Below are 24,735 nucleotides of genomic sequence, written 5' to 3'. Positions count from 1 at the left end.
GAACACATGATACATAAAGCTTGGCCCCCTGCAGACGCACTTACCAGAACTCCCTCCTACTGTCTCTGTACGTTCTCCCTACCTAACAATTAGACTGTAAGCTCCTCGGGGCAGATTCTGCTCTTCCTTAATGTTACTTTTATGTCTGAAGCACTTATTCCCATGACTTGTTATTTATATTATCTGTTAATTATTTGATTACCACATGTATTACTACTGTGAAGTGCTATGTACATTAATGGCGCTATAGAAATAAAGACATACAATACAATAGTTCACATTTATGATCTTATTTATTTCAATGCTCTTTATGCAGATTGAGGGAATGCAGAGTCTGCAAACTGTGGTACTGTTTTATTTACTAGCCAAGCTCCCAATGGGTTACATTGTAAATGTCACTTTTGAATATGTGCAACAAGAGCCCATTGTTTTAAACAAATGCTCCTTTCACGTATGATGCAGTGCCATGAAAACTCAATACATCATCAACAAGTGTGTAACCCTTACCAGGCTGCAGGGATATACTAACCAGGAGCGGCCAACTCCAGTCCTCAAAAGCTACCAACAGGTCAGGCTTTCAGGATATCCCTGCTACAGCACAGGTGGCTCAATCATTGGCTCAGTTGAAGAATGTACCACCTGTGCTGAAGCAGGGATATCCTGAAAACCTGACCTGTTGGTAGCGCTTGAGGACTGGAGTTGGCCGCCCCTGTACTACAGTACACTGACCTTCCACTATTACATATCTTCAGGGGCTTTCCTTAGGCTGCGGTCCCAGTGCCTTCGAGGCGTGCGCTGTGCGTACAAGCTCTGCCCCTCAATGGGGCTGTGCCCAGTACGCACCTTTGCGCGGAAGGTGCAGCTGAGCCATACTACAAGATTTTCCAAAGACAGTGACATTGAGTTTACAGTTTGCGACGGATGCTTTGCCACGCGCCCGCCAGTGGTTCAGCCAATTAAGGCGAACTAGCCACGTGAGGTCATGGCCACGCCCCCGCAAAAAACCCCACCACGCCCCCCCCCAGTCGCATTCTCTCCCTCTCCCCACAGACCTCAGATCGCAGTGAAGCGCTGTGCACGCGCCTCCCCCCGCCGGGCGCACGTGCTACAGTGCTGACTGGGATCGCAGCCATAAGCTTTGCTTTCAGCTACTGACTGGCGCGTGTGTGAGAGATGCGAAACAAAAAGATGCCAAGGACTTTAGCAAAAATACATACACATTTATTAAACAAGAAAGAAAAACGCGTGGTCACAGAATAGGTTGCAAAATAAGTACACAGACATAGAAGGGAAAATGGTTCATCCTCTGATATAGCACTGATATCATACAGAAAAAGCACAGCCTTGAGAAATATCAGTATTTGAAGTCTAAGTGCAATGCACTACTCTGCCTTGGGACGAAAGGAGCTTACCCTTGGAAATACCTGATGCCAAGGACTCTGGATATACTGTATCACTTCTTCAATATCCCTTTAGGTACGAGCTTTTAGAATGTCATACTGCATCAAGAATCCGAGGAACAAGGATCTTTCTGGGCATCTTACTGTAAGAATCTTTATCCTATATTCACCTAACCCAGCGGTGCGCAAACTGTGGGGCGCGACCCCCAGGGGGGGCGCGACACTGCCGACGGGGGGCGCGGGGTTTACAGAGGCCCCGCGCGCTTCCCGAAGGCACTTAAATTAAGTGCCGGGGGAGCTGCAGGGCCTCTGTAAATCTAACTGACCGTGGCTCCGGCGGCTTCCTCCCTGCGGCGCCATGGCAACGCGGCGTCAAAATGACGCTGCGAGGTCATGTGACGTCACGTTGCTATGGCAACGTGACGTCATTACGCCGGAGCGCGGGTAAATTGGGGTTGGGGGGGGCGCGGGAGCGAGGGGACAGCCGTCAGGGGGGCGCAGGGAAAAAAGTTTGCGCCCCCCTGACCTAACCTATCTATATAGGGTAGACATCATAGAAGAACTCTGATACTTCTATAGCTACATTGCTTCCAATAAAATAATACACATAGGGTTCGGACTAAGGAAGGACTATCCTAACACTTGCATATTAGCAACAAGAGCTTTAACTGGAACAAAACTCTAGAATTATCTGAAAAGGGATGTTCTGGGTCTTTTATACCCTATAGATAACTCCTCTACTCCAGTGATGACACACCTATCTAAGCTGTTTGAAATGGGCCAAATAGATTGTATATTCAGATTACCCATACTGAAATTAACGCATAGCTAACCATACCCAATGGGGTGGGTTACAATTGTCATTCTGACAACATCCCACAACATCCTGGATGTTGCCCCAGTTTTGCAGCAGGGAAACTTTAGTAAATAACCCTCCATCCCAACAGAAATAAAATGTTTAAAAAAATTGACTGTGCAGAACAATACTGTATTTGTCTGTTTATCTCAGGTTTGTCTGGAAGTGCTGCATTGACTTCAGCCTCTTTAGTTGTAGATCGTAACACAACATATTGTAAACGAGTTGGTTAATGTTTTGCAATCACGTGACTTACATCTTATTCTTACCTGGAAAGAGTGGCCAATATTTGTATGATATTTGCATAATTTGCCAATGCTGCTTTTGCGGAAATAACAGATCACATGATATTCAGTTATACAGTTGTTATTTTGACAATACAAACATTATAGTAAAACTAAACTCAAGTGAGGAAAGCAGAGAGATGTTATCAGTCTACAACAGGGGTGGGCAATTCTAGTCCTCAAGGGCCACCAACAGGTCAGGTTTAAAGGATATCCCTACATCTGTACAGGTGGCTCAATCGAAGACTGGGCCACCTGGGCTGAAGCAGGGGTATCCTTAAAACCTGACCTGTTGGTGGCCCTTGAAGACTGGAGTTACCCACCCCAGCTCTACAATGTTTTTTTGAGGCATTTTTGCACAACAAAACCACAGGAAGGATGGGTGGTTACATGTAACTTTCTACTTGTATCATGCACATTAGGTTTAAATATCTGCAACATGAAGATGATAATAGTCGTTTCAGGTAGTGTTTCTTACCATATACCCCTTTATCCAGTAGAAGTAAGAATTCCTCCACTGAGTTCCTCATCTCCAACTCGGTGAGATCAAGAAGAGAGACAACCTTGAAGTCGAGTTGTCTGAGTAAATTGGTTAGTTCATAAACATCGACCATTGGAGCTTTGAGTTGAGAATGATTTCTGTATGACATATTTCCAATTAGCAGTGCGACCTTGTCCGTTGCTGCAAAGAAGCATATCCGTAGGCTGCTGTAGTTAACCATTTTAAGGCAAGATGTCATCTATAACCATTCTAATTACTGTATTATATCAAGGTATCTTCAAAACATAAACATCAATGATCCCCACAGTTGTTAAGCAGATCTCATGCTTAGGGTGAAGACAGAGAAGAAGACCTGTTTCAAGGAGCAACGTGATCTCACGGATATTCAGCAGCTAAATGTTTTTTTTTTAATATGGTGTACTAAAAAATAAAAATTCAAACACAAAATGTGTTGCGATAGAATATTAACGTTTCTGTCATTCTTTGTTTTGTAAGAGCACAGAATGACATGTTGAAATAAAATAAACCTCATTTCTAGAGAATGACACTTGAAGAGGCAGTGCTTCTTATCAGCGTGTTTGCTTTCTTGGAAAGATCCAATCACCTGTAAAGCAGCAACACTCACACACACCTTTCTCCTTCTTTCTTTTTTTATAGCCTTATTTGATTTAAGGGGTCTTCTGTAGCTGAACCACAGCGCTCCAAGCAATGGGGAACTTCCGGTTCCTGAGATATTTAATACAGAATTTCCCTTCCACACATTCTTGTCCAGGAGAAACAATATGGCCATTAGGGTCAGTTTCACTCTGGCAGCCAATAGAATGCAGTGAAATCATTGTGAGATGACATTGCAGTTTCCGATTGGGTGACCCTGCAGCCATTCTTGTTTTTCCTTGCAAATACTGGCAAAAGTAAACAATTTAATATCTCTGCAATTGGGGAAAGGTCCCTGGAGCTTTGTGTACAGCAGTTCATCATCGGGTGCTGCTGTAAATGCTCTAAAGTTAACTATATACCTATTTGGATCTAGTGGGGGAGGGAAAAAGAACATGTTTTCCTACTTTTGGACACACTGAATTCATGAACCCATGTCCCACAGCAGCTATTTATATTTATTTATTTGACTTATAATGGCATGACTATTTCTTTACTAACAAAAAGAAAAATACAATAGATAAATATTATGAACACTCTCCAAAACATTTGTTTACCATGAAAATGTTAAAAGATTCAAAAATAATTTAAAAATACTTGTCCATTTTTTTTTATTATATCCATTTTTATATAAATAGTTGTCAATCGGGTACAATTTAACTTGTTAACCCTGTGGGTGCCGGAAGGGCCAGAGTGCCGTGGCCCATCTGGCACTTGTAACAATGCGATCGCTCCCTCACTGATGAAGGAACAAAAGTAGAGTCACCCCCCTTCCGATCGCCACCAGTGCTTAGGGCACTCAAAGGATTAACCATGCCACTGTCCTCAACTCACTTTATTTTTTAAACTAGGAGAGACTCATTCTTTAAGGAGTTACCATCCTCTGTAAAAGCAATAAACAGACCTAATGGAGCTCTAAACCTTAGCACATTGGGCTAGATTTACGAAGATCCATTAGCCTATTTAACGTGATGTTACCCTAGTTTACACATAACGCTTTATTCACTGAAGCAAATAATGTGATGTTAACCAGGATTGACTCCTGTAAAAAGCACAACGTTTTTCTGAAAGAGATGTGAATGAGCTCATTACAGCCTAAATTATATATATTTCCCATATTCACTAAGCTCAGAGAAATAACATTACATTTGTAACCCCCTGTGTAATGAGCTCACACACACTCATACTGCCCCCTGGCAGATTCATCTTCACTGTGCTCTGGACATGTGACTGTGATGTACTTGAGAGCAGCCAATAATAACGGCTGTGGAAGAGAAGGGACTCTGAAGGCGAGAAACCTTTAAAAAGCGGGGCAGTCATGTTGGATCAGATCTGCATGGACTTGAGTGCTACCAGGTTCGTTCGAGATCTGCTGAGAGTGCATGTGTGCACGTGGGAACAGGAGCTGAGAGATAAAGTTTCAGAGTGGGCAAGACAACACGCGACACTGGAGGGGACCCTCTAAGGCTATATAGAAACAGTGGTACTGAAGCATTTTTTTGAAGAACAGGCCTGCAACAGGTTCAGTACAACACGAGCTCCCACGGTGTGCTTGCACCATCATAAGCCAACATGTCTAGGATTGGTGGCTTCTAGACCACTGACACTGACTCACACCCACGCAGCGCTATTTCGGGATTGTGTTTTATATATGTACAGTGTGTATTGGTCCTCTGCTGAGGAACACCAGATGCTTGAGTTTAATAAGTGTAAACTAAGTGGATGACCCATATTGTGTTTGTATTATTCCAGCCGTCTGACCGTATGCCACGTGTGGTCCACTAAATAGTTAGCATGGACTCAGGCCCCAGCCACAGCTACAGTAGTAAGTCTGAGGGCTAAAAGTAGAGGGATTGCATGTTATTTAAGCCGTACCTAACTCTGGCACTATTCCTATCCAGACTCTGAAATAGGGCATTCGCTAGAGTGGAGAGAGACAGGAGAGAGAGAAAAATCTAGAGACCAGTGTTATTTGAATGTATAAAAATAATTTATCCTGACCCTAAATCACATTCCTGGAAACGCTCATGTACACTTTTATTTGCTTGTAGTTATGTTCTTATGAATTGCGTCTTCACTGTGTTGGCTGATCACAAATAATAATTATACATTAAAACATGTCATTAGTTATGTTCCTCTACTCGTACATACTTACCAAAAAGATGTTCATTCGTTTGTTCTACAAACACAAATGAAACAAAAAATATAATTAGGATTAAGAGACGTTAACAAGATTATGTCCATATCATCCACATATGCATCTAAAATTACAGTTAAAGGCTGTATCCCTCGTTAGCTTGCAAACAAGCCATGTGGGCATCTGAATGGGTGTGCTTGTCAATCAAGTGTTGACTTAACCTTTCCCTGTGCAAACTCCTATACATCACATGGTGAGGAAATAGAGGAAATCAATCCCCTCCCATGTTTGAACTTAGCATGTTTACAAGCTAACTTTAACAAATATTTGAAAATGCGTTGGGGCTTATTCTATTTCCACCATAGTGCCTGATCTGGCAGGAATTCCCAATTCAAATCACTGGGGAATTTCAGCCTAAAACAGCCAGATCGGCCACTTTGGTGGAAAAAGACGGTACAAAAAATGTCATAAATGTCAGAACATAACATCATGTTATATGCCCAGAGTTTAATGTATGTAGACATTAGAATTGTATTTTTGGAGGAAACAAAATGTCTCAAAAATGACCACAAAGGTGATTGTCTATAAGAAAGTCATGGTCAGCTTACCAAATATGAATCAGTTGGTAAAAGTAGTAAATATTGATGGTTATGTGTATCCCGGCGGCAAAAATGGAAACAAAAACTGCACCTAATTTAGCAAAGAATAAAATCCAGTTGCATCCAATTTATTTGATAATTCTTATCAAATAATATAGATAATTCTTATTCTTTGATAATTCTAGTACCATTTTTTTTTGCTCCAGTTTTTCAGCCAGAAGACAGTTCCATATTGTCTATTCTGTGCTGTTTGTTATTGTGCTGTTTGCAGTTACGTTTTCACAGTGTTTGTCTAAGCCAATAAACAAATCTAACATCATAAAAGAAACAAACGTTAGCAGAGAAGAGATGTTACATTGCTGAGAGCAGCTCCAGTACTGTATATATTTGCATGTAGGACAGCAGTGTATCAGATCTCTAAAGCAGTATACCCTGGACCAGTGGCGGAACTACTGTACCATATGTGCAGCCGGTTCGACTGCACTAGGGGCCGCCACCTTTTGGGGCCCATCCCCCACACGCCAGAACAACATATTTTATCAGCCGGAACAGGCCCCACTTTCCACACCCTCTCCCCAAGGCCCTACCCGTGGTGTAGGGCCATACCCGGTGGCGGAAGCCCACCCATGTGGTACTAACATAGAAGTTAGTCCCAAGTTTCATAATCACCACCGCATAAGGACCTGTTCCACAGGTAGAGTCCATGGGTGAGGGGAGAGGGGCTTTTTCCCCCTTCTTTTTAACTTCTACCAGTGACTAGTTCCACCACTGCCCTGGAGGTTCCAGCATTCTAAAAGAGACTCATTCGGCACTATACTGGAGCACATTTTCAGAGCTATGGAGGATATACTGTGCATGCCATTGACATCAATATCTCCTGTCTGCAGAACCAGGGCTAAACTGGTTGCACCAATTGCACCAAAAATAACAAAGAAAAGGAGTGCAATTAAAATCAATGGGATGCAGTTCTTTTCCCCCACGTGTGCGGTGGTGCCACGGAAGGGAGATGTTGATGCATATCCCTTGGTGTGTTGTTTGGCAGGGGTGACCGTAAAGGAATCCGATGTGTCAGAATATAAATATATGATACTGTATATAAGCTGCATTGACCAAGGTAAATCACAGATTCATAAAATAGATTATTATACACATACTACAATCTAAACGGTCACATGTGGGAAGTGAGGGCATTGTACGGTAACCACTCAGCCACAGAGCAGACTAGAGCTGGGTGAATAATAAAGATCATTATTTAAAATAACAGAGAGACTGTAATCAATAATATAATCAATAATATAATCATTTTTCCCCCCACCTCCTCTTATTTTCTTTTGTTTTCTAGACTAAGTGAACAATGAGGGTTATTTACACTCATTATTGTACAGATCATAGAGCTATCTCTGAATTATATACTAAAGATCAGCGGTGCGCAAACTGGGGGGGGGGGCGCGAGATTTGTTTTGGGGGGGGCACGGGCGGTTGTAGAGGTCCCGCGCTCTTCCTCTATGCATTTAAGTTAAATGCCGGGGGACCGCGCGAGGCCTCTGCGACCTCTACTTACCGAGATTCAGCCGGCTTCAGGACGCGTGACCATGGCATGGTCATGTGACGTCACGGTTGCCATGGTACCATGACGTCAAATGGCGCCACGGGTCACGTGACGCCGCGCGAGTTAAGGGGGGTCACAACAACGGAGGAGAGCAGGCAGGTGGGTGGGAGGGGAGGGGGGGGGGGGTGCAGCAAAAAAAGTTTGCGCAACCCTGCTAAAGACTATTGAGATAGCACTAAGCAGAAATCCATTGTACGTAATCAATATTTAATGTAGCTAGACAAGCAAGAAAATAACATTTAAATTGCCTCTCAGTATTGAAAGACATCAAGTAGTAATTACTCATTACTTTGTAGCTCTTAATATCATTCATTACTTACCAGTATCTGTAAAGCCACTTAACTCCTCTAAAAGAAATAAATAGAATGCATTTAGTCAAAAGATTTTCTTCCCATGTAAAATAGCTGCAAAACAAAGGCCTGTGAAGTTTCAGACAAGGCAGAACGAATCTACTATTTTGCTTTCTATGTCAGCAGTGCTTTTTTAAATATGGTTACAATTTGCATTGCTTGTGTATAATAAAAACATGTATTTGTAGTAATAAGTCGGGTAGCATCATGAATAGAGAAATCCCAGCCATTTTCTCCCCCATCCCCATTTATTATACAGGATTGAAGCAGGGGTCTGCAGAGCGGAACCCTTTGATTTAAGCTCCCGGGACCACCTGGATCCAGAGATACTTACCCCCAAAGGGGTGCCAGTATTAATCTGCAGTTTAAAGCAGTGGGTTTTCAACCTTTTTTTGGTTAAGGAACCCAAGAATTAGATTGTGAAATTCTGGGGAACGCCAACCCTCGCCCCCTGCCTCCCCAACCCCATTTCTTGCGTCTCTCTCCCCCCACATTTCTTGTGTTTCTCCCCCTCACACGACCTCTCCCCTTCTATACACACACACACACACACACACACACACACACACACACACACACACACACACACACACACACACACACACACACACACACACACACACACACACTCTCCCCCTCTCACTTAAACACACTCTCCCTATCTCACTTACACACACGCACTTAATCTCCCCCTCTCACTTACACAGACCCACACACACAGTGTCACACAGTCACACATAGACAGACACACACAGACCAATTGTGGCCTTACTGTGTTCAGTAAAATACTACATCATTACAAAGAAAGGAAAGCTTCACTGCAGAAAGCATAAAAAGATGAGTTCAATGGACATATTAATGAGCATTATTATTTAAAATTGAGAACAAGACCATAAGAAAGACAAAAAATAACTGCGCATTTGTGTAATTTCCTTCCCCTTGATAAATGACTCAACTAGAGTTTAAGGGAGCTGCTGGTAATGAGAGCGCATGCTCCTACCTAATCCTTCCTCTGCCTCCTGTCAGCCAGAAGTTGACGTGACTTCCGGCGCCATCAGGAGCAGAGAGAGGAAGGATAGCAGTGACTGGGTGGCTGCTTCTGCTGCTGAGCTCGGGAGCCACCGGGTCACTGCTATGTGGGGTGCTGCCGCCTTGGACAGCTGGGGGAGTTGTCCTAGCTCTCCCCCATGGCAGCTGCGGAACCCCTGAGTGGTGCTCGCAGATCCGGTTGAAAAGCACTACTCTAGTGTCACATGGGCCAATAGGAAGCTGCCCCAGCTGACGTCATGGTTTTCTATTGGCCCGCAGGACTCGGGAGCTTTGAAAATCTTCCATAATATGAACTCTAGAGTAGCTACTCGTACATACTACAGAGGTAAGTATCTCCAGAATCAGGGGTCCCTGGAGCTAAAATAATGGGGTTCAGCTCCGGAGACCGCCTGCTTCAAACCTGTATATAAAAAAAGAAAGAAAAAAAGAATTGATTATTTTACAGTATTACAGTACATTAAATAAATTCATGTTTTGAGAGAGAGCTTATAGCAGAACATTTCAGCACCAGGAAGGAGCTTCCAAAGAGAGAGCAAAAGCCACCATAAAACGAATGAGCACACACAGGGGCGTAGCTATAGCCTGGGCAGCTTGGGCAAATCCAAGGGGCCCGCACTCTTGGGTCCCCCGCTCTCTCCCCCTGTAGAGACAGGCGGGGGAGAGGGTATGCAGCGGCAGACCCCTGGCGTTAAAGGATAAGTCGGTAGAAGGATCAGCGCTAGAAGCAGAGCAGGACGGCAGGGCAGGAGCGCACTCTAGCAGTCTGACCCAGAAGTCTGTCTTACTTCCAGTGTCTGCTACTAGAGCGTGCACCTCACCTCGTGCTGTCCTGCTCTGCCTCGAGTGAAGATACCAGGTTTCTGATTACAGTAGCTGATTTCTGCTAGAGCAAGCATGAAATAACTTTACTGCTTTCCTATATCAGGGCTCTTCAACTAGTTTTCCAAAGGTGATCTCATCTCACCCCCCCCCCCCAAAAAAATAGGGGTACATGTTTCACATGAGTATTATAATGTCATTTTGGATAAAGAAGTGCTTTTATACTTCAAGAATATGCAATAATTTATAACACCTTTACCACGTGGCATCATTACCACGGGTTGGAAAAAAAATGCACTTATCTGCCTGAGTAACTGCAAGGAAATTAGCAGGAGCAGAGCATACAAACCACCTAAATAATCCTTCAGGCTTCAGATTTGGCCTGGGGAGTTGGGACTACTAATTGAAGAGCCCTGGCCTATATCATACTTTTATTTTATCCATCACAAAAGCAGTAACATTTAAACAATTGGGGATCTGTGTACATAAACATGAAAGGGACTTGGAATTATAAGAGCAAAGAATGAATGTGAAGACCACTGCTGATCTATAATGAATAGAACAGGGGTGGCCAACTCCGTCCACCAGGGGGCACTAATAGGTCAGGTGGCTCAGTCAAAGACTAAGCCACCTGTGCTGAAGCAGGGATATCCTTAAAACCTGACCTGTTAGTAGCTCTTGAAGAGTGGAGTTGACCACTCCTGGAATAGCAGACAGGAACACTTTGCAAAAGCTTTCATGGAAAAAAACCCGCAACATTTTTCTAATCAAACAGTTATAAAGCATAAAGTCATCGCGTATTGCTTGTATCAAAATTATTATTTTTTTAAATTGGATGCAGATAAAATTCTAATTATTATTAAAATGTTAGTCCAGAAAAGGAAAGGACAGAAAAAGAAAACATTAAATACTTAAAAAATAAAGAAGTGACACCTTGCGAAATTTAAGAGTGAATTCACGTGTTGTAAAACATGATTTTGTACATTATTTAAATGCTGTGAGTTTCATTTTCAGCCACTAAATGAAAGTCAAATGATTTAGATTTTCTGCAGAAGAACTACGAGTGAGAGCTGACATTCTGAATTGCACAGCTACTGTAGTTAATCCAACATGAATTATTATTTCTAAATGTACTAATTAACTAATCCTTTTTTTAATACAAAATTGCAAAAGATCTAAATGAAAAATTAGCCAGGTGAAATAATTAGATAATATGCATTGTTTTTGCAACTTTATGCTTTTCTATACCATTCCCATAAGGACATTTAAGTTTCCGAACCAAAAGCATGTAGGATTTGTTTACTCTTTACACTACCTTCCGTGCATTCCATTGCAGCTGCCATATTTGTCCATAGGTTTCCGAATCCTTATATTTTAAGAGAAAACAACATTTAAAGAAATGCACCTATTTTGATTTTTTTTTAAAGTAGCAAAAATGGTAACATAGTGACATAGCAGTGGTGCTTGAAAGATACTGTACATATTTGTCCATCAAGTTCATTCTTTTGCTACATATTTTACGGCGTGAGATGTAGATTTTATGGAAAAGATGTTTGATAATGCACCACACCATGCTGCTTAACGCTTAAGAGTTCCCCAATGACGTACCTGGTACGGCATGGGGCCTGGCGCACCAAAGGCCCTTCTGACATACCAGTAAGTCATGAGCACTTGCTAGCTTTCTAGGGGCAGAAGAGGAGCGTCTAGCATGTTTGAAACAGAAGTGAAGCTCTTTCCACTCCAGTTTCAGGGATGCGGTGCCTGCTCACAGCATAAGAACACTACGACAGTAATTCATTCATCCCAGACACCAAACATATAACATGAAATATACATATACACACACACACACACACACACACACACACACACACGTGTTTGTGTGTGTGCGTGTATCTATCTATCTATATACACTAAAAATATGTACATTATGTATGTATATTGTTTTATCATTTTTTTTTTACCAAGTGTGGCTATGTCATTTATACACAGACACATACATGCTATACATACTGTAGATATTACAGAGACAAGCGCACATAAATACCATGGGATCAATGTATCAAGAAAATGGTCTACACTGGCGAAGAAAAGCAGCTAAGGTGAAGTAGGACGTCGCTGCGGTGACGTCACGGAGTAGCTGCAGCCCCTTCAGACCAACACGGCTTGTATACCGGTTACCTTGTATTTACATTGGGTTCGCCGAAACACCTTACCTACAGAATTTTTAATTCTGGGTTAAATGGGTATATTATGACTACTTGTACCCACCATATACTAGATGTCTGCAGTAGTTGGCAAATTTCAAGTGTTAGTAACAATATGGTATAACAGTTACATACTTGGCAAACGATGTGTGTTTCTGAGACTAACTTCGACACTTTTGTCATATGCGTGACTTTCTTTGAATTGATATAGTGGGACACTAGTGATCCACATTTCCACCAGCAAACAGAAACTGCTTGCTTTGATATCAGAAAATAAATCCTACTAACATATACTGCCGAGACACCAACTATTTGAGGTTGTATCATGCGTTAATGCGCATACAGTAGAGGCAACTCTTATTCGAACAAAAACCAGTGGCAATTCCCCAAAAAACCCAGGAAACACCCAGGTACATTCTGAATACATGCCTTAAACTTTCCTTAAACTAGCCCCAGCATTTCTGCATTGATTAATGGCCTATCAGATTAACAGCGGGGGTCCCTGGCAGTCCCATTGAAACTGAATTGGACTGCCAGGGATCCCTGCTGTGTTAATCCTATGGGTCGTTAGTCAATGCAGAAATGCCTTAAACGTGCCTCAAACTAGCCCAGCACATACCCAGCACATACCCAGAATGTAACCCGGCTAGTTTACGGCAAATGTTAGAATAAACGTTGCCTCTACTGTATATGTTTTCAACTAGCAGGAATAGTTTTGTTTCATCTTGCAACAATTTTGCTGATATTATTCTGTCTATCATTAATTTGCATTATCTGCAACTAAACTGCCCAACAATTACACTGTGGCAGTATTCCATCTACATCACATTATCTGTATGACACAGTGGAGTTAATACAGTATACTGTGTATACTGTAAATGGTCGACCCCTTATGGGAATTCATTTATCTGTTAATACACTGTTATTAACATTGGACTGCTAATATGGAGAACAGTCTACTAGGATTATACTAAAGGATTACATTTATTTGTATCAAAATAGTTCTCTATAACTACTCCACTACGGGGAATCTAAATAATAAATTTTAACCACATATTTTTTAATAATTTCTGTGATAATATTTTGATGTTAATAAAAATTTATTATTTTCGGTTTCTATAGTACCTATCCCTTAGTGGCTATGCTATTTACCTAGAGGATGTATTTATTGATGGGCCACTGTTGCCACAACACTAATTATTTTGGCATTGAGCGCATTGTGTTTGGGGTTTCTTTCTGACCCCTCTTGGGTCAAATCTGTATGCTATATATTATATACCTCAATGCACCTGCTGTTATGTTCTTTTAGGACTATATTATAGGAGAGCAAATTTATATGGTCTAACCCCAGAAATATCAGCAAGCCAAGTAAATGTTCAGTGCTCTTCAAGTACCAGGACATGATATGTGGGGCCTATAAAATATTTGGTGGATAGGCGTTGTGGGACTTTGATTGAGAGTTTAGGAAATAGATAGCAGTCTGTAAGGTGATGCACAGGGACTATAAATACAGTGGTTTATTGCCTCGCCCCTTTCTAAAAGGGGCTACTTGCTCCCAGGCAGGGCAGCTAACCATTAATAAAAAGGGATTCTGTTGGCAATATGAGTGCCAGTGCAACTGTGCAGGGACCTGCAAGTTCTATCACGAGTGCTCTTCCTGTGGGGGGAAGTCATCCCGCGTCCCATTGTTTTAAGAAAGGTAAGCGACTTGAAAGTAAGACTGCAGGGAAGGATTGCTTTGGAAGGAAAGAGACACCAGTTACAGTAGAAAGAATAAGAACCTGCCTCAAATATTATCCAGAAGGAGGAACTGGAAAGTTTTTGTTTGAAGGTTTCTTAGTTGGGTTTAGAATTTCTTATAAGGGTCAAACGATGGAGATTTAGGCAGAGAATATAGAGTCTGCAAGGTAGAATAGGAAGGTAATGGAGGACAAGCTGTGGAAGTACGGGAGGCTGGGTAGAGTAGAGAGGCCATTTGCTCAGACAATTCATAGACTGAGGATTTCACCCTTAGGTGTAATGCCCAAGAAGGTGCCAGGTTCCTTCAGGCTTACACACCATTTATGGTTTCCTGAGTATGGTTCAGTGAATAATTTCATTAACAAGAATGACAATAATGTGGTTTATGCACCATTACATAAGGCGTTCAAGCTGGTGAGTTGTGCTAGGGGGGCCATTTTGGCCAAGATAGATAACAAGTCAGCATTCAGGTAACTTCCCATATACCCAGAATGTTTACTCATGTTAGGTTTCCAGTTGTCAGTTTGATGGCAATATTTTTGCAGGCACATGTCTGCCCATGGCGTGCTTATGAGTTACAGATTTGGCTGAGGAGTTAGGGGCTGCAAGGAACATCAGATTGAAGAAGTTGCAATCGTTTAGGGCACTGTCCTTCTTGTAATGTGATCACTACCTGGAGTTTAGCAATGAAATACCCTCATTTTCTGAGGAGAGCTAGGGATTGAGGAAAACAATGCCGGTAATCTAATTGGGAACTCAGGAGACTCAGGTAGAGGCAGGGGTGTAGCTATAGCCTGGGCAAAGCCCGGGGGCCTGTGCTTTTGGGGAGCCCGCTCTCTTCCCCCACCCTGTCGACGGCCCATGGCGGCGGGCCCCGGCGTTAAATAGAAGCCTGCAGAGGAATCAGCAGCTGTTGCAGAGCTGACACTGGAAGTACTGTAAGAAAGACTTCTGAGTCAGACCACTAGAGCCGATCCTCCCCTGCTTTCCTGCTCTGCCGGTGTAACAGCTGCTGATTCCTCTGCGGCTTATCCTCTGTTTAAGGCAGGATCAACCACAGGTAGGCATGGCGGAGCGGGGGGGGGGGGGGTGGGAGGTAATGATGGTGGAGGAGAGATGTGATGATGATGGTGGGGCCGTGGGGAGATGAGGGGATGATGATTGTGGGGAAGATGAGGTAATGATGATGATGGTGGGGGAGATGAGGTGATGATGATAATGATGATGATAATGATGATGATTGTGGGGAAGATGAGGTAATGATGATGATGGTGGGGGAGATGAGGTGATGATGATAATGATGATGATAATGATGATGATTGTGGGGGAGATGAGGTGATGATGGTGATGATGATGATGGTGGGGGTGATGATGATGGTGGGGGAGATGAGGTAATGATGATGATGGTGGTGGGGGAGATGAGGTGAGGATGATGATGATAATGATGTTGAGGAGATGAGGTGATGATGATGATGGTGGGGGTGATGATGATGGTGGGGGAGATGAGGTAATGGTGATGATGATGGTGGGGGAGATGTGGTGAGGATGATGATGATGATGATGATGATTGTGGGGGAGATGAGGTGATGATGGTGGGGAAGATAAGGTGATGGTGGGGAAGAGGAGGAGGGGGAAAGATGATGAGGAGGGATGATGAAAGAGATGATGGGGGGGAGGGAGAAAAAAATTGCAGTCAGTATTAATATAAATGAGACCTTGAAATTATTTCTTTTGGCCCGGGGGACCGCACATGTCTAGATATGCCACTGGGTAGAGGCTTGCAAAAAAATCAAGTGGTAATAGAGAAAAGCAATATCACACAGTAAGAGAATCAAAGACGAATCAAAAGGTTAATGGTGACTGGGTTTCATTATTCAAGGTGGAGACCACGCTGGTTTTCGCAGTCAAGTTGCTAAGAGTTTTTTTACACAGTCAGAAGAGCTCACGTCAGCTGTTATTCATGAGGATGACTAGATTTTGTCTGTTTTTAGTTCAATAGGGTGCTTAAGGAACGCTTGCTTTGCTGGCATGACTAGTTTAACTGTTGTTTAGGTTGGAAAGGTACTGTAGAGCGAAGATGCAGGAAACCCAGCATCCTTACGGCATCTGCTTAGGTCAGGTTGAGGATCAATACCTACAGAGGGTTGGGCACTTGGGCCCATGAGGACTGGTGCTATTAGTCTGGTGGTGACATGGCCCGACCCAGCAAGGTTGTTTTTCACATATTATGTGATGGTTGGATAAACTGTGGCTTGTCTGTTCCAAAGCTGTGTCAGTGGAGAAACTTGGGTTGTGGTGTAATTGTTGGGTGCAGGGTGGTGTGTGGGATGTACTTGAACAAGGGGGGTGTAAGCCCCTAAATGGGGATAGAGCCCCCATGACTAGGGGACCCCAACTCCAGCCCAGTGGAGCATTTGATTCCATCAGGCTGGGAAGGGGTTATGTTTTAGTGCAGTTAGGGGGGTGATCTGGGTGGTGAGGTCCTCTTACCAGGGTTTGGCACCTTCTACGTGGTGCTGAAGCGATTGAAATTGCCGGAGGAAAGGAGTCCCCTCGCCCTCTCTGTGGTTATGCAGTGGTGCGTGGGCCTTGCGGTTGTTGTTTGAGGTTGGTTGTTATGTTACAGCTATGTGGGGTGGCATTGCTGGCATGGTTTAACTGTTGGTTAGATGGAAAAGGTAGAGCTAGGATACAGGAATGCCAATGTCCTTACGCCCACAGGGGTTCCGTGCATCTGGTTAGGTGTGTTAAAGATTGATACCGACAGGGGTGTGGGGCACCGAGACCCATGCAGACTGGTGCAATAGTCTGCTGGTGGGATTGTTAGTTATTATGCAATGCTTTAATACAGATGTAGAACAAACAGGCCACAGATTTTTCAGTGGAGTCATTGCATTGGGGTGCTATTATTTGTTGCAGGGTGTACCTGGTCATGAAAATGAAAACCTCCATACCAGCGTATTCTATTTGTATCATTTGTATTTCTATCTTCACACTCCAAATGTCATTGTTTGGTGAGCATCTTTATTTTTATAGTATGTTTTACAAAGCAAGCTGAGTAACAAAGTTAGCTCATGCACAGAATACTGTATACTATGGTAATTAAAGCTTTTTTGCATTGAATGTAGTACATTTGGTGTGTTCTTACCTACAACAACCTCAACCTCCTTACTGACTTCCGTTTCATTGCCATTAGTCACCTGGCACCAGTACACACCACAATGCTCCATGGTGACACTAGAAACCTAGTTACACATGCAGAAAAACAAAACGTTTCATTACAACTGCTTTTACATTTTATTAGAAGGCAAAACAAAATAAAAACAGTAGTAAAACTAAGGAACAGTAAGCTGGTAAAAGATGGGTTTTGCTTGGTTGTATGAGGAAGTGGTAAACAGAAGAAGCAGTAGAAGCAAAAAAGGGAAACTTGATACTTCCAAAGATTAGCTTTCGGTTTCCTTGTTGGTTAGGGGCACGTGTATTTCTCCGCGTTTGATATGCTTTTCGTAATGTTAAATGTGAAGTCTCACTTATGGAACTAATGGTTGTTACAGACAATAGATCAGTTGCTGCATAACTTGTATAACGATGTGACAAGTATACGTATTATTAAACCATATACATCTTGCTCCTCCACCTTACTGATGAGCGTTATGGACACCTCCTCCATTTACAGTAGATGAACCAAACAAGAAATAGGCAAACAAGGTGGAGATAATGGCAGGAAACCCTACCCTAAAATTCAGGTTACAATATTTACCAACATTGCCGGGATCAACTTGCAAAATGATTTACAAATACAGTATTTATACCTGTCTGTTATTTTGTGTTAACCAATTAGTTGTAAACTAGTAAAAATATAATGGTCATTAGTTTAATTTGGTTCTATGTGGGTAACATGTATTAGACCAGTGTTTCTCAGCCTTTTTATCCTACGCGGTACCCTGTCCTTTTAGCAAATGTCACATTTAAATTCTAATTAAACTGGGCAGAAACTGAAAATAAGTACTTATTCACAACATCATTTTACACCAAAAATGACAGTGTTATCATAATTGCTGTTAGTAAATGTAATTATACAATTGTAAAGGTCATTGTAAACGGCAGGTTTTCTACTATTTTACATGAAATACAAAACATCTTTATCAGCAATAAATTCCCTTGGGGCAGCAAAACATTGCAGCATTGGGGTTCATACAACAACATTATTTTTTCCCACAGGGCACCCCTGGGTGACAGGGCACCCTGGTTGAGAAACACAGTTGCATTAAACATTGTTGCATTAAAGTATGATTTTTAATTGCATACCATATAAAGCTTTTTCGTTGCATCTTTCAACGCGTGTCCACTTTTGTACCACCGGTAGTGAGGAAGAGGTCTTCCAATTGCTGCACATTCAAGAACCAATCTATCTCCTACTGTCAACGTTTGTGGCTGAGGCTGGTTACAAATGTGAATCTTGTTCTCAGGCAATCCGGGTATCCCTATTAACAATAAACGATTGTAGTAAAAGCTCTAAATATGAAGAACTAAAAATGCCCACGTGGAAAGTTACAATAAAAAAAGCATGTTTATTTTTTTTATGCTTTTTTAATTTAATATATGTATGCACCAGGTTGATTTTTTTTTAATTGAATCTCTTTCGTTATATTTGTGGGGGGGGGGGGGGCGGGCAAAAAGTACATCATCTGTGGGAAAAAAAAAAAGGAAATTGTAATCTGGTTATGTTTTTTCCGTTACGATAATGCTGATAAAATATAAACTTTGACTGTTCTGGACCAAGCACAGCCTGAGAGATGCGCAGGGACTGGCAGCTTTACTCAATCCCATATATCAAGCAAGGGAACCTTCTTAGGCTGCGTCCATAGAGGGGGGGGAGCAGTGAGGAGGTGCGCTGACGCGGAGGCTCGCCTGCTGAAGCTGTGCGATTTCATTCACATGCAGTCGAGCCAGCGGGCACGATCGGGAGGCGGGGCAGTGAAAAGTCGCTGAGCCAATCACCCGCGACGCACTGACGTCAACGTCACGGCGCCGACGTCACGGCGCTGTGACGTTGACGCTGCTTCGTGCTGATTGGATGTTTTCAGCCGACAGCGCGCTGAAAAACAGCTTTGGCTGTCGGCTGAAAAATCCAACTCCTCAGCACGCCTGCGGACGCTCGCATGAGCCCCCTCTAAAGACATCCTCATTGAGGATGCCGGGGCTCAGCGCGGAGCGTCCGCACAGCTCAGCGCGGCCTGTCCTTCTATGGACTCAGCCTTACTTGCTGAAGTGTTTATTTGGGGCAACAACACACAAATAAAAAGGGGGTGGGGGAGGTACTGAGGGAACACTGGGACATGAGAGCAATGGAGGGGAAGGGGAGCTATGAGGGAAGTGGGAAAAATGCAGGATAAAAATCAGTAACTTTACCAGGATAGGAGAGATGACTGCTCAAGATGGCTGCTGGTACTAAGAGACAGCATGGGAAATTAACTGGGACAATACCACCTGGCAAGGGGAGGGGGAGCAGTCCATCCTGGTAAAAGGCAGGGGGGTTGCCAAGGCAACTGGCTAAAGCCAAGAAACCCACAAGGGATCGCAACATTGTTGCAACCGCTAGGCTGGGGAGTGCTGGTAGCCTGAAGACAGAGAAAAGACACACTCCTGTTCCAGGACATTGACAGTATACAAGTTTATACATATTTATAACGGCAGTGATTAAAATACAAAGCTTCATTCGTTTCTGCTTTAAAAAAATCTTCACGCACGCAGCGAGACTGAAGTCAGTCACAAGGAGATCAAGGATACCCCAATGCGTTTCGGGACATTTTGTGTCACTCTTTTCAAGGTAAGGGACATAATTAATGGTAATAATTAAAATAATCATCAACATATGCTTAACAACACAAAAATAAATAAAAACAAAGCGGTTAGAATAACTTAGCCTTAAATGTACATGCGCTCATAAATGGCGATTGAAAGTGATCAATGTATGTGAACACTAAAAAAACCCTCTAATTTTCAAAGAAGAGATTTTCAATGTGTGGACCACGCAAATGCACATTTTTGGTCTGAAAATGTAATCCAAGCCTAGCAAAGAAGGATGGGGAGCTGGGTTGGTCCTTTCTTCCATGTACTAACAAAGGAGGGAGAGGGAGTAGGCAGGGCCGGTGCAAGGGTATTCAGCACCCGAGGTGAACCTTCAGCTATGTGCCTCCCCACCACCTGAACTTCCAGATTTACTTTATTATAGCCCCATTCTCCCTTACCCCCCTACTCAGCCTCTCTCATCTCACACCCTCTCACTCCTCAATCACCCCACCCTCCTCCATCACCCTCCTTCCCCTCACCACCTCCTTCCCCCACCTTCCTCTCACCCCTCCTTCCCCCCTTCCTCTCACACCCTCCTTCTCCTCTTCCTCTCACTGCTCTCCTTCTCTTCCTTGCTCACCCCTGTGACGGTAGGGGGTAACCAGGCTATCTAATAAAGGTTAGGCCCTCTGGTTACCCCTGAAACCGTGGGGTCCCTGGTAGCTACATAAGCACCATAAGCCAGGGACCAGGGATAATACATGTAGAAAATAAAGTGGCCCCTGCTTTTTGTTGTTTTCATGTTCCCTTGGCCCTAGAACTGTGAGATTTCTTGTTTGTCAGTTTTAGGAGGGATATTTGGTTAGAAATACAATTATTTTGTTTGCAGGAGTTCGGGAGCCGAAGTTACCGTTAGTCTTTTAATTCTCCCCGGTGAGCAGGCATGATTTGCCATTACGTGGGGTGAATTATATCGGGGCAACCCAGTGTCCCCCAGACTCCTGGATTTTGAGCCCAAATATCCCAAATCCATTTCCCTTATAAATATAAGGTTCTCCAATGTGTATACTTTATTAAAGTGCACTTTATAATGTTTTAGACATTTGCTATAAGACTCTATACAGTCAGCCAGGGCATCAGCATAGACGCGGGCATGTCTATATAGAGTCCATAGTTCAAAGAGGAGAAGATGTCCAGAGGTGAGAAGACCATTTGGTGGGCGAGGAAGTCCGAATTGCCAAGTTCGGAGAACAAAGGGCACCCTGTGGGGACACCTTTTGTATCTGCCAGACTTGGTGGAGCCTGCCCAGCGGGTGGCAATGAGTTAGCCGGGGGAGATACAGTTCGTAGGCACTTCTCCCATTGGCTAAATCATATTTCCCGCTCACCTGGCTTTTTCGAGCCGGCTTGGCATGCCTCCTCCTCTGGTGTCAGAAATAGAACAAGCCCCTATTCCTATTGGCTGGTGGGGAGGCATTCCCACGCTCCGATTAGTTGCTCCTCATACCTCCATGCTAAGGATAGCTTAGCGGAGTGTATGTAAGGAGACTTGAGTCGATGAAGCTAGGGCAGGCTTTTCAAAGTTGCTCTGTTCGAAATAGAAGAGCAACCGGCTTTATTTTGAAGCTAGAAAAGCCTGCCTTGCAGAGACTAAGGCCGAGTCCCCGCTGCCGCTGACTGTGCTATGCACTTGGCGCTTGGCACGCTTACCGCTATACGAGTTAATCATCACGCCCATGCTCACGCGGCGCGAGAGCTCATGCACAGGCACGCACGCTCTCCCAAGCTTGGTGGTTGGGGAGACAAGGCAAAGTGACTTTCGAGCGCAGAGCAGGGTCCCATGATCCTGCTCTGACCAATGGGAAGAGAGAGGTAGAGAGAGGTGGAAGGGGGGGGGGGAGGTTCACAACTTCTATTCTGATTATTTAGTGCAGCTATGAATAGGTGTGTGATCTGCTCTGGGGCACAGTTTGGGAGACCTGCCTGCGCCCTGCACCTGTCACAGGTGCACACACACTCTGCAAACACAGGAGACACATTGCACACAGACAGAGACACACAGACAGAGACACACAGACACAGACACACAGACACACAGCCCCGATTTAGGCAATAACACGCCCCTCCCTTAATAGCCACGCCCCACGCTCCTGCTCTAAAATTATTACAGGACAGCCGATCGCTCATGCTTGGAGAGTTAGTGACGTCACCACTGTCAAGCATGAGCAAGCTCAGCGGCAGCGTGGCCGCAGCCTTAGTCCCGTCTTTTGCGGCCAAGTTCTACAAATCGAAGTAGCAGTCGCGGTCGGAATTTCTTGCTAAAAATAGTTCCAGGACTATCAGAACTAGGTCCCAGTCAGAATTTTCTGCTGAATCTCGGTCCAGGATGTCCGGAACAAGGTTCCGATCAGGGTAAGCCCTTTCAAGTGGGCGCCCTGCACCTAGGAAAGGCTAGATCTCAAACCCCAGACCCCAGTAAGTGTGTATATTTCTTTATGTTGTGTTTCTGACGTTTTATCCAAATAAACCCCATTTTATTTCACTGCCTTGTTTTGCCTATTGAATGACCCCAAAAATATAAATGTGTTTTAAAGACCTGGTCTACCGTGACAACCCCCCTCCTCCTCCTCTCACCCCCTCCTCTTCTCCTCTCACCCCCTCCTTCTCCTCTTCCTCTCACCCCCCTCTTTCTTGTCTTGCAAATTCCCAGGTTCTTTAAAACAATTAAAAAAAAAACAAATCAGCGGGAATGCTGCTTTAATGTTTGAAAGAATTTGAGGACTTACCATGGTAAGTTAAGTTACTTTCACACACATCCAATTGTGTCCAATCACTGAAATCGAACGAGTTAGCATTGTTTACTCTGCAGATGTAAAATCCAGCATCATTCACATGAACAGGGCTGAAGGCGAGCTCCGAAGAGTTCCCCTGCGGAACCTGCGTGTCACAGGACAGAATGAGAGAAAAGAATGTTATTTACATTTATTAACAATGCATCTTATTTGCTTTGCGGGATTCACATGTTAACGGGAAGCTTTGATGAAAAGATATATAGATCAGTTAATGAAATAATATTACAACTGATTAGCTTTCTATATTTATATATTTTTTGTACGGTGAAAGGGTTTTTGTCACTTTTTTTTTTTACTCACCATAACTTATATAATGTGCGGTTGAAACCTATCCCAGCTTCACATTGCAAAGCCACTATAACCAAACCCACACTGAGGAGACCCATTAAGGTCGAAACAGTGTGGGTGTTTTCTTGGCCTTTTGGCTAAGATCAAGAATTTGCCTCTCGGCTACATGGCTATGACCAATGCAGTATCTGGGGCTTAAGTAGGATGGTCTGTGGCATGCATTGGTCCTCTGGCTTGTCGAGGGATAGCCCCAGGTCCACATCTCTCCTGCGCTTTTTGGCTATGGAGGGATGGTATTCTTACAACCGGCTCATTAGGGCTGGGGTGCTCCGGCACAACCCACGGGCTAGTCCCCATCCCTCGAAAGAGGGAAAACGACCTGACGGGAACTCCCTTGCGGGCCGGTTGGCCAGAGGGAGGAAGAGACGGGGAAAAAAACCGAGGACTGGTCCAACTTCAGGAGGACAGTCCAAGGGCATGCACCCTTACCACTGAAGTGGCTTGGGCCCCTGATTGAGGAAAAAAAAAAAAAAAGCTGTCTGTGAGTAAGTTTACTAGCTACTGTATGTACTTCTTTAACCCAGGCTGTGCAATGCTGCAGGCATAAGCTTATAGGTGTCCATGTTAAAAGGAATAAGAAGCAATAGATGACACAGTGTGCTCATTTGCATGCCATTTCCCTGAATCCCTGATAACGGTGAAAAGCAGGGTTGCAGACCTGTCTGGGACATGTAAATTGAAATTATTAAGTAGGAAAAACAAAAACAGTCACCTACTGTATTAAAATATATTAATGATTAAGCTGTCCTAAGTTCATTTGATAACCTTTTACAATTGTGAACAGTAAACAAAAAAAAAACTAACACTACTTCTGCGGCCCCCCCTGTTCAGCAAAAAAAAATGAGTTTCAAAAAGGTGCAAAATGCTTTAAACATTCAATTGATGTGTGGTGTACATAGAAGTCCCCACCTGTGAGTGACACAAATTGAGACGCAGTTCCAACATGTATATGTTGTAAGTATTAATTAAGGGTAAGCACTTTCACTGGTGTTTTGGATCTCCAAAAAAAAATACGCGTTTTGTTTTTTGGTTTAAAAAACATATTTAATGTTTAATGTTAATATCAGAGAGGTGATTAAATAAATAATGAACTAAAGTAACAACAGGTTGCTATAAAAAACAAAACAGCTAAAAAAAATTAAAATGCTTACAAAAAAAACCTATTCACAGACAGCTGTTTCAACCTTTTCTGTCTCATCAGTGTTACAGTAGGTACGTTATACTGGCTTTGCAATGTAAAGCTGGGATTGTTTTCAACCACAGATTAAATAATTTATGATGGATAAACAAAGTGACAAAAACCTTCAACCGTACTGAGTTGACAGAGTACAGCAAATAAAAATGACACTTGGGAGCACATTCACATGTCTCAAACAGATCTGCAACCCATTATCTCTTAGCATACAGTGCTTCCACTACAGCCAGGGATTCTGGGTAATGACATGCAAATTAGCACACAGTGTCACCTTTTACTTCTTGGCCATTTTAACATGGACCCTTTATAAACTTGTGCCTGCCGTATTACTAATTCTAAA

The 24,735-nt window shown here is 43.3% G+C and overlaps 1 protein-coding gene across 4 annotated transcripts in view; it reads right to left on the bottom strand.

The window, feature by feature from the left end:
• MALT1 (MALT1 paracaspase) overlaps positions 1-24,735 on the bottom strand; it is a 99,450-nt gene that overhangs the window by 39,857 nt on the left and 34,858 nt on the right. For 3 of the 4 annotated variants that reach the window (XM_075587228.1, XM_075587255.1, XM_075587245.1), the window contains 7 exons: positions 22,787-22,937; positions 18,516-18,691; positions 17,356-17,452; positions 11,576-11,626; positions 8,362-8,388; positions 5,852-5,875; positions 3,019-3,222 (listed from right to left, as the gene is read on the bottom strand). In XM_075587228.1, the coding sequence (XP_075443343.1) occupies positions 3,019-3,222; positions 5,852-5,875; positions 8,362-8,388; positions 11,576-11,626; positions 17,356-17,452; positions 18,516-18,691; positions 22,787-22,937 (730 nt within the window). The remainder of the gene's footprint in view (positions 1-3,018; positions 3,223-5,851; positions 5,876-8,361; positions 8,389-11,575; positions 11,627-17,355; positions 17,453-18,515; positions 18,692-22,786; positions 22,938-24,735) is intronic. The other variant, XM_075587235.1, reaches the window with a different exon arrangement.

The sequence above is a fragment of the Ascaphus truei genome, chromosome 1 (assembly GCF_040206685.1).
Source record: "Ascaphus truei isolate aAscTru1 chromosome 1, aAscTru1.hap1, whole genome shotgun sequence".
NCBI classification, from domain to species: Eukaryota; Metazoa; Chordata; class Amphibia; order Anura; family Ascaphidae; genus Ascaphus; species Ascaphus truei.
This window is presented reverse-complemented; position numbering and strand designations above follow the sequence as displayed.